Raw genomic sequence first — 9,825 nt, 5'->3', positions numbered from 1 at the left:
GCTTTGCATGGTGAAAAGGGGTGGAGCTTGATGCTGTTCTCTGGTTGGTGGATCCTGCGTCATCCATGTTTTTAACCCCTTCTACAAGGAGGCCTAGTAATTAATGTCATAATATGTAGTGCTTAACATAACAGAAGACCATATAATCCACAGCAATAGATTATAACATCTTCCTTGTTACTTTATTGACATCCAACTAGACCTATCACCCTTGCTTGGCAGTAGTGCCATGCTTTATCAACTGGCATAGGAGGTACTGTAGCAGTTGAATATTGTCAGTCATTTGATGCATAACTTGTTCATTCTCCTAGCATAACTGAAGGACATAAGGTATGCGCACCATTACCAGCCAAGTAGTAAGCAATGCTACAAATGTCTACCCACTAATTATGGTTTACTAATTTGTAGGCCATAAAACCATGGAAGAGTAAATCTACTTTTGTTTACATGCTCAAAGAAAAAAAAAAAGTTTTAATACTTTAGTGGTATATAATGTCCAATTAACAGATATGCCAAAAGACAAAGTATGTTAAAGTCTTCTGATCCTCTTTTAAATTGTGACATTTCTATTTAAAATAAGATTCTTTTTTGTATTATTTTTTTTTTTGCATCCACCATGATTTTAACCAAGAGGTTATCATTCTGCATACTGTATTCCTAGAAATTTCCTAGACAGCAGAACATGCTGTGACATTCACTCATTACCTGGAAGAATGGCCTGCCAAGATTTTATTTCCCTACTTGCACTGTACGTGTTCAGAATAGAAGTTGCAATGTTACATTTTGGATTTTTTTTTTCCTTCTAAATACAGGAACCAATACTGTTAATTTTAGTCCATAGCTCCTCCTCTGCAACAGACATCTCTGGGAGACAACTCGGCAGCTCAACGCACAATAATGACAAAACCAATCAAATTTAAGGGTTCAGTTCCAGCTGATTTTATTTCCTTTAAAAAAAGTTATTTACAGAAGTATATCAACAATCTGACAGGCAGTGAAAGAAAACATGGTTAGCTGGCATGAATGGATGCCTCAAATCTTTGTTTTGTGGCTTGATGGTTAGACAAAATTATTTCAAACTGCATATTGCACAGGATGGATTACAAAAAAGGTTTTAAAAAATCATGTTAAAACAGAGCTACCTCATTCGGCAGACGTTCTAGTGCCTGTCATGTAATACATACATAAACACACAATCTTTTTTTTTTTTGTCATTTTTGCTTAATATTATAGACTTAAATGTACAAAGATGTTTTCACTTTCTTGTTTTTCATCTTAAAACACAATAGCTAGAAACCTGAATACATATGCTATCATCATGCCCAAAAGAGACTAAAACAATCATAGTTTAGCGACAAGTATAAAAAGGATTAAATAGTCAAATACGAGAATGAAAACGCAGTACATAGTGTCGCGAACTCAAATCGGCATTTAGATAGGTCCAGTGGTTTAAACGGCACGGTTTGTTTTTTTGTATTATAAAAAAAAGTGCAAAAATGTGGTAGAAGTTAAAGCTACAGGATCCCTTTTTTGCTTGTACTGTGCACTGGTTGCTTTAAAGCATTTCAATAAAGACTAGCTTAGTTAACCCTTTCGAGCTAAAAGGACAACCATATCACAAGTTCCCCAGCAATAAAAGGGTTATAAAAAGCAAGCATCTGAGAATACAGGAGACTGGCGTAGCATTATAAAAAAAAAAAAAGAACAAAACAAATACAAAGTGTGTGGCTCAATGTTCTAAACCTGCGTTTACCTACTGGAAACAGGCAACTAACATTGTTCTCTCCTTCAGTAATAACAGTGCCAAACACAATATGCTGCCATTATTCTACCAATGAGATGGCTGCACACTGAAAAAAATAAAGAAAAACCCTCTTAAGGTATAAAGAGCTATATATAAATACTACACAATTATTAATACAAAAGACTTTTTTTTTTGTAGTTTTCAACTGATGTACAGTGTATTAAGAATACTTTGGAGGTGTGATTGCTGAGTGCACTAGGCTGGAAGGGATGCTGTGACTTTAAGAAGCCTGCAGATTGAAGTGTGTAAACATGGAGTAAATAGGCTGGTTAAACTTTTTTTATTATTATTTGTTTGAGATATCAACCAGCCTCCCTGTTTGTAGTATTGTCAGGAAATTCAAAACTGCAATTGACACCGGTTAAAACACCCCCTTTATAGATTTTTTACAAAAATACACTGAGAAAATAATCAAACGTTTTCATCTCTCTGCTTTCTTTTTAAAAGTGTCAAAAGTCTACATTTAAATATAAAAAATTAAAAGTTAAAACTCTAGCCCTTCAGTGAAGGAGACATAAAAATGGTGCGGATAGGGAAGGAGAGCTACTAAACAAAAGGAAAAATAAAAAAGTTTGGCCCGTATAAATATGTCCACATATAAAATGGTATCTGTATACATGTACAAGAGGGGGGTGGGGGGGAACAATATGGATCACCAATGAGAAAGGGAACCCAAAGAGAAACAGTCTTTCCATTTACATCTATTGAGTAATAACACAGACATACTCTGAGAAAAAATTTGGTCCTGAATTATTTGTTTAGTCCAGCACAGATTTGAGTTGCGTTTGAATCCTTAAGAGTTAAGAATGAGAAAAAAGCTGGTGATTTTCTTAGGAATCAAACATAGCGCCATCTATCTGCTTTATATTATCCTAACACTAAAACTGTTCAACAGTCTTACAGAAACCTTAAAAGATAGGACAGGATAACATGCTATATTAACCCACCAGTGAAATAATCCAACACCATCACGATTCTGAGCAAGAGAAACACATTTTTAAAAGAATCGCCCTTTTCCCCCCAGGTACCACATAAATATGTAACTTGGTGTAGTTCAGAAGATCTATCTTCCTTCTCAAAAGTAGTGTCCTTGATTTTTTGTTTTTAAAAAAAGGTCCATCTTTTCACGGATGGTTAAAGAAAAAGCTGGGTGACCCCAAAGGGTGCCATCCTTCTCCAGACGTGCAAATCCATTACAACTAGAAAAACACTCCCCTCATCCACCGACTAAGCTTCCAAGGTAAAGAGGGTGGTGGGAAGGTTATTTATGGGGTTTCTTCACCCCTCTAAAAGGTGTAAGTTTTTTTTATATATATCTTTGTGCTCCTTCCTCTCCTCTCCATTTGGAAGGTAAAAGCTGCACTGGCGTTGGAAGGGAGAGTCCCATGTTCTCCCTACAGGGGAGTGAGACTTTAATGCTAAAGGACTGGATCAGAGCACTGCTCTCCCATTTCTGAATGGCTTTGAGCTCTCCGTAGATATCTTCTGTACCCAACAGTGTGTGCAGCTGGATAAGTGCCTTCTTCACTTGGAGCGCTGCATCAGATGCGCACACACCTCCCCAGGCTGCAGTTTATACAGAGGGGGGGTTTTCTCTCTTGTGGGGATAGAGAAGGGTGCTCTCCACCTGGGCTGCTAAAACAACAATCCCTTTTATTTAGTCCCGGTTCCCGTTCTGACCAAGTAAAGCAGAGGTGCAGTCAGTTAGTACAGACTCTCTCTCTCACTGGATTCTGGTTGCTCCATAACATCTATCTAGCTGTCTGGCTCAATATGTGAAGACCAAGTTGGAAATACTGGACTCCAGCCAGTCCCCGGAGATCATCTCACTCACCTCAGGGGTGCAATAGTCCGGGAACTCAAAGTGGGAGCCGGAGCCGGGTTCAAAGCTAAAGTCCAGGTCTCTGTCCAGGGCAGAGGAGCTGAAGCTGCCCAGGGACATGCTCTCAAAGCCAGGGGTAGGGTTTAGCTCCAACAGCTCGTCTTCCAGCTCCTCGTCCGAGGAGGAAGCCGATGAAGAGGAGGAGGAGGACGCAGAGGAGGGGGAGGATGCAGCCGAAGAGGAGGAGGAGTGAGAGGAGGACGGGGCCGGTGAGGACGCCCTCGGGTATCCGTCGTGCTCGGACGGGGAGCCGGGGGAGTTGTGCATGGAGCCGGCCCCGTCATCGTACAGACTGAGCGGATCACTGGTCTCGCCAGAGCTGCTACTCAGAGTTGGGCTGGCGGGCACGGCCATAGGGGAGCTGCTCTGGTAGCCCGGAGCTCCAAAAATGTACAGCCGGTGTTTGGGCTTCTTCTCTGGGGCGGCCTGTCTGCTGGAGCTGCTGGCAGTCCGGGACTTGTACAGGGAGTGGTGGTCCAGGATGCACGGCTGCTCTTGGAAGGCTTTGCCGCCCAGGACGAGCTTGGTATGCGGCTTGCTGCACAGTTTGGCACCGCTGCTCTTCTTCATCGGAGGTTTGGAGGAGCTGCACCCGCCGGGGTTACTGCTGCCGCTCCCCGGGCTGCTGCAGCCCTTCTCTCCGGGCTTAGTGGCGCCGGACTTGACCTTCTTCCGGGGTCGGTACTTGTAGTCCGGATAATCGGCCATGTGCTTGAGCCGTAGCCGCTCGGCCTCCCGGATAAAGGGGATCTTGTCGCTGTCCTTGAGCTGCTTCCAGCGCTTGCCCAGGCGCTTGGAGATCTCCGCGTTGTGCATGTCCGGGGACTGCTCCATGATCTTTCTGCGCTCGATCTGAGACCACACCATGAAAGCGTTCATCGGTCTCTTGATGTGCCCGCTGGGCGTCTTGCACCAGCTCGGGTCATCAGCCTTGCCCCCGGTGGAAGCAGTAGAGCCCGGGGTCGGAGAAGATGCCATATCCAGCTCGATGCCTACCCCGGACTCCGAGCTCTCTCCGGCCAACAGCGCCTCTGTGTTCTCGGCGTTGCTGGTCTGCTGAACCATGGTGGTGCGCGGAGCGTCCCGGCTGCTGTGTCCCGGAGTGATCCAGGCACTGGAGCATCCAATACAGCGTGCGCAGCCCGCACTGATCAGCCCGGGTCAGGCACTAGAGCCACGTTGTGCTGTGTGCTGGGTTCTCTCCCTCTACCAGCTGAGCTCCAGTTACTGGCGGCTCCAGCCACTGGCAGGCATCACTCTGTCTTTATTACTAGCACTGTATGATTATTATTATTACTGTAGTTATTATTATACGGCTCCAGTCCAGGAGGATGCTGCTGCTGGCACCAATCACCAGGAAGATCTGCTGAGCAGTGATGGGAAAATGTTCATGAGCAGAATAAAATCCCAGGAAGAAGCAGCCTGTGAGCTGTGTGTAGTCCTGAGTGAGAATGCGGGGTGCTTACACACACATATAAATATATCATGTATACAGGACGTTAGTCTGCAGGATCTGTACACACCACTGCTCCTCATTCAACTAAGAGCGCTGCTCAATTCCGCCTCGCGTCCCTTTATCCCTTCCCAGAGCGCTCCTCTGCCAATCCGGTGCTGTTTCTAACGCTTCCTCGTGCCAAACCCCGCCCCTCCGCCGCTTATTGGATAGGAACGCGATGCAATAATAATCACCGCGTGCAATGAGAAGCTCCAGAGCTGACCTCATTCCGATTCACACAGCAAACTTTCCTGCGAGGCCGGGGAGAGAGAGCCCTGTCTGTCTGTGTGTGTATATGTATGTGTGTGTATATATTATATATATATATATATATCTACACACCTCACCGTCTGTATACATGCACCATGTTCACTGTGCATATACCAATCACTGTCTGTACATAACCCTATACACACTACCGTGTGCATTATATCCTATAAATACAGTTCAATATCAATGCAACTATTCCTATTCTGCATACACATCACTTACACGTCGCTATCTGCATATACTTCATACACATCTATATAAGCATCTACACATATCCCCTACACACCTGTCTTCTTCACACCATCCGATCCATTCATTATCAGCTAGTACATGTGTGTGTCACTCATATACGCTTTCAATGGGTGTCTATATGTCTATATCAGTGTAATACAATGTACATGATCTTTGAAAAACTGCATAAAATAAAGCAGTGGTTATATTTGTAAAACTATTTCGTACTATTTGTTTAATTGTTACTGACATATATTGGATGAAAGTTGTAGTAATATGTTATATCAATAAGATAACAATGTACATTTACCTAATGCATTGCCATGAATGTAAGGAGACAGACCTGGTGCATATGCGTTTACTGAAAAGCGCCATATGGTCCTATGCATAATGGATATAATACGCTATATGCATAACCTTTGACTCCCGTCCTGCACATAGTGATCTGCATTATATGTGTTACTGAAAGTGATTCTACTGCAGAATCCTCTTCCAAGAATGCTTCTTAAGCGATCTCTTTCTGTCAGTGTCATTAGGCTGCACCTTCTGGGGCAGTTAGATTTGAATGGTCCCATGTGAAACAATACTCGGCATTTTGAGGACACTATCAGTTCTGCAGTTTAATTGGTCCTTATGGGCTAAAACTGGACTCTCATCTAGTTACTGATATCATATATTTGACCCATATTACACACACTTTTCTAGCTATGTGGTTATGACTGACTTGTAGGACAATCAAACCAGGGGTTCTGTATTGTACACCATGCATTAGATAACGCTCCCTAACTGGTATTTCATTCTTTTGCAATATTCCATCCCCATTTTCATTCAAATACGCTGCTTTGGTCTTATTTATACTGCACTATTTTGGGCTGTGTCTATCACACACATGTGCAATAGTAAATTATATTGTTATTGCAAAATGAACATTTTTTCAGTACAGAAACATTACGCAGTTATGATTTTGACATTATTTGACATTTTCCTGAAAGTGATCAGTTGAAATATTCTGCTGAACGATACAATAGAAAGCAGAGAGGATGCAGAGGACAGAGCTGTGCCAATGGGTGTCACGCCCCCTTCTACATTCATCCCTCACACTGCAATGCTTTAATATAGCACACATGACAGTGGCAGCAGTCTGAGATCGGATCTGACTCGGGTTTCGTGCTCTGATCTACAATGACAGACTTCAGAGCTGAACAAGCAGCTTCCTCTCCTTGGCCCTAGAACGGGGGTTAGATGCCATAGGTACCATGTCCAGTGACTATAGTGGTCATCCATGTCATTACTGTTTTACTAGATGGCTTGTCCGCCCCTGTACAGATGACAAGTGACACACTACTTGTAGTGTAGCACACACTTATAGTGTGTGCTGTGAGTATTATTGTACCCTCTGTGCAGGTAGTGTGCTCCCTGCTATCCTGTGCTAGATGTGGCACAGTCACTGCAGTGAGTATTATTGTACCCTCTGTGCAGGTAGTGTGCTCCCTGCTATCCTGTGCTAGATGTGGCACAGTCACTGCAGTGAGTATTATTGTACCCTCTGTGCAGGTAGTGTGCTCCCTGCTATCATGTGCTAGATGTGGCACAGTCACTGCAGTGAGTATTATTGTACCCTCTGTGCAGGTAGTGTGCTCCCTGCTATCATGTGCTAGATGTGGCACAGTCACTGCAGTGAGTATTATTGTACCCTCTGTGCAGGTAGTGTGCTCCCTGCTATTCGTGCTAGATGTGGCACAGTCACTGCAGAGAACACTGTTCCTCATGTCTGCTCTATTCTAGGCACAGCCAGCACACGTGTTCCTCCTGTGGAAGTCTCCCCCAGGCCGAGCCAGAGAGAGAGGAGGAGGAGGAGGAAGGAAGGGGCAGGCGGCAAGGAGCGGCGGGGAACAGCAGCTGCAGAGGGGAGGCGGGCAGCGAGCACAGCTACACGGTGAGAGAGGGATGGGAGGTGACTGTCTCTCCCCCATCAGCCTATGGGCGGCGCTGCCCGGTGCTGGACCTGCCTTGTTTACACAATGAGCAGACACACCTCCTCCCAGAGCAAGGGGGTGTGTGCCGTCTGGCTGGATGTCTGAGCTGGGGGAAGGGCGGTAAGATTGCTGCTGCTGAACCCGAGGCGGCTGAGGTCAGCTGCAGAGTCTGCACTGACTGCAAGGGCTTCTTGTCACTATTCATAGCACGGTGCGTGTCTGGGAGGGTGCAGGGCTGACATCAGAGCACGGAGACATTAACCCCTGCTGTGCGGCTGTCATTCTCCATGGTCTGCCCTGCAACAAGCCCATCGCATCACCGAATGTGTCCTCAGAGAGGGGAGGGCAGATGGGGTGTCAGGGAGGCTTCCTGTCATTTAGTGAGCATGGTAACAAGCTTTCCAGGCTAATGCTACACGCCCATCGGCAACCAATTTGGAGGAGGGGTGGGCAAGGCAGCAATGATCAGATTCGTGGTTTCTGGCTCCTAGAAGATATGATGGCAGCTTATGGTGTGACTGCATGGAAACTGCTGCACGCCCTGTAGCTCCCCGGCTCTGCACAGAAACAGGGCTATGATTTGCTGCTGCGAGTAACTGGGCAGCTCAGTACCGAAGGGGTTGAGATAATGTAAACAAAGCTTTGACAGGATAGGTGACGTAATAGCTAAAATGTTATTTTGTACTCGGGCAGATAAGCTGCCACCGCATTGGGGTAATACTGTTTCATTCCATGATAACATTATGTTTGTTAGTAGATCTAAGTTTCCATAGTCTGAATACAGAGCTAGAAATGACGGTAATTTGCATAACCGACATATAAACGCTGTAATCGATGAATATATCAATAACTTGGTATTTGACATCTGTCATGACATCAGCTGTTTAACTGCACCGACATCCTTGTTCTTCTACATAATTGAGTTTAGAAGAAGTACTAATGCTAGTACTGTATCTGCTTGGACCAGTGGGAGTTTGTATTTCCATCTGTGCTGGGCAATGCAGCTGTTTTGTCAAGAACTAGATTGCCCTCGATTAACAGTTTTCAAATCTAATCAGGATTAGTTTTTACACAGTGCAGATCTACTTTAAGGGTAAATGCAAGTTACTGCTGTAGCCTCTTACACCGAAATATGTTTACAAGATCATCCGTCAAAAATATGCTGGGCTTGTAAAACGCATTTATTATAAAATGTCACTGCAGTGAAAGAGGTATTGTCATTATTTCCCATTGTGTAGTTTTGCTCTAATTGCTATTTTAAAAGATTACTTGTGTTTGTCCTGGGCGAGGGTAAGAGTTCACACGAGGTTGCTCGCAGTGTCCCGGCTCAGGCTGGAAGGAGAGAACGCTTGGTGGCAGCGGTGAGCTTCCTCCTCCGGCTACAGCAGCTCTATGTATGGAGGAGACTGGAGGACAGAGCGTTCAAAGTAATGTATATGTAAGAACATGTATCTTACTCTCAGCATATGTGTGAGCTATCTATCTATCTATCTATCTATCTATCTAGAGTCACATACTGGACAGTGGATGAACTATGTGCATTTAGTGTATTATGCAGCATTGTGGGGAATGCACAATGTTATGCTATTATACTATAGACATTATGGGGTCTATTTATGAAGACTTAGGGGCATATTCAATTAGCTTTTGGATTCGCGGTAACGCGCCGGAACAGCCGCGAAACATAATACACGTTACCGCAATAACGTGGATTTTCGTTCGCAGCCCATAGGGTTGCGTACGAAAATCCGCGTTAATGCGGTACCGTAATACCCGCAAGAACATGCACTTTTCGCGGTAACGCGCGTTACCGCGAATCCGAAAGCTAATTGAATATGCCCCTTAAAGTCAATTTTCTCCGGTGTTAGGATTTTGCCCTATACATGAATGGTTCACCACCGACACTGCTACAGCAGGCAGCAAAATTAGCTGACTTTCTCTGGCTGTAGCTTTCCCATGCTGTGGGAAAGCCTATTTAACATGCATCATAGCTAGGCCCAGCAGGGCAGGGGGGCATCTGCTCCTGATCTGGCACCATAGTGGGCTACCTTTACTGGGTCACAGGGCCACCTGCATTTTTTTCCCTTTAAAATATACCTAATAGGCTGTTGAGTCAAGTCTTGCCCCCCTGGGCTCAAATTTGCCAGCCCTCCGCTGATCATAGCGG

The 9,825-nt window shown here is 44.7% G+C and overlaps 1 protein-coding gene across 1 annotated transcript; it reads right to left on the bottom strand.

Moving 5' to 3' along the window:
- Positions 1–910: 910 nt before the first annotated feature.
- On the bottom strand, positions 911–5,242 carry SOX4 (SRY-box transcription factor 4). The gene has a single exon (XM_075213138.1). The coding sequence runs from the start codon at positions 4,749–4,751 to the stop codon at positions 3,573–3,575; it is 1,179 nt and encodes a 392-aa protein (XP_075069239.1). The 5' UTR covers positions 4,752–5,242; the 3' UTR covers positions 911–3,572.
- Positions 5,243–9,825: the final 4,583 nt, after the last annotated feature.

The sequence above is a fragment of the Mixophyes fleayi genome, chromosome 5 (assembly GCF_038048845.1).
Source record: "Mixophyes fleayi isolate aMixFle1 chromosome 5, aMixFle1.hap1, whole genome shotgun sequence".
Lineage (NCBI taxonomy): Eukaryota > Metazoa > Chordata > Amphibia > Anura > Limnodynastidae > Mixophyes > Mixophyes fleayi.
The sequence above is the reverse complement of the archived record's forward strand: the minus strand, read 5'-3'. Positions and strand labels throughout refer to the sequence as shown.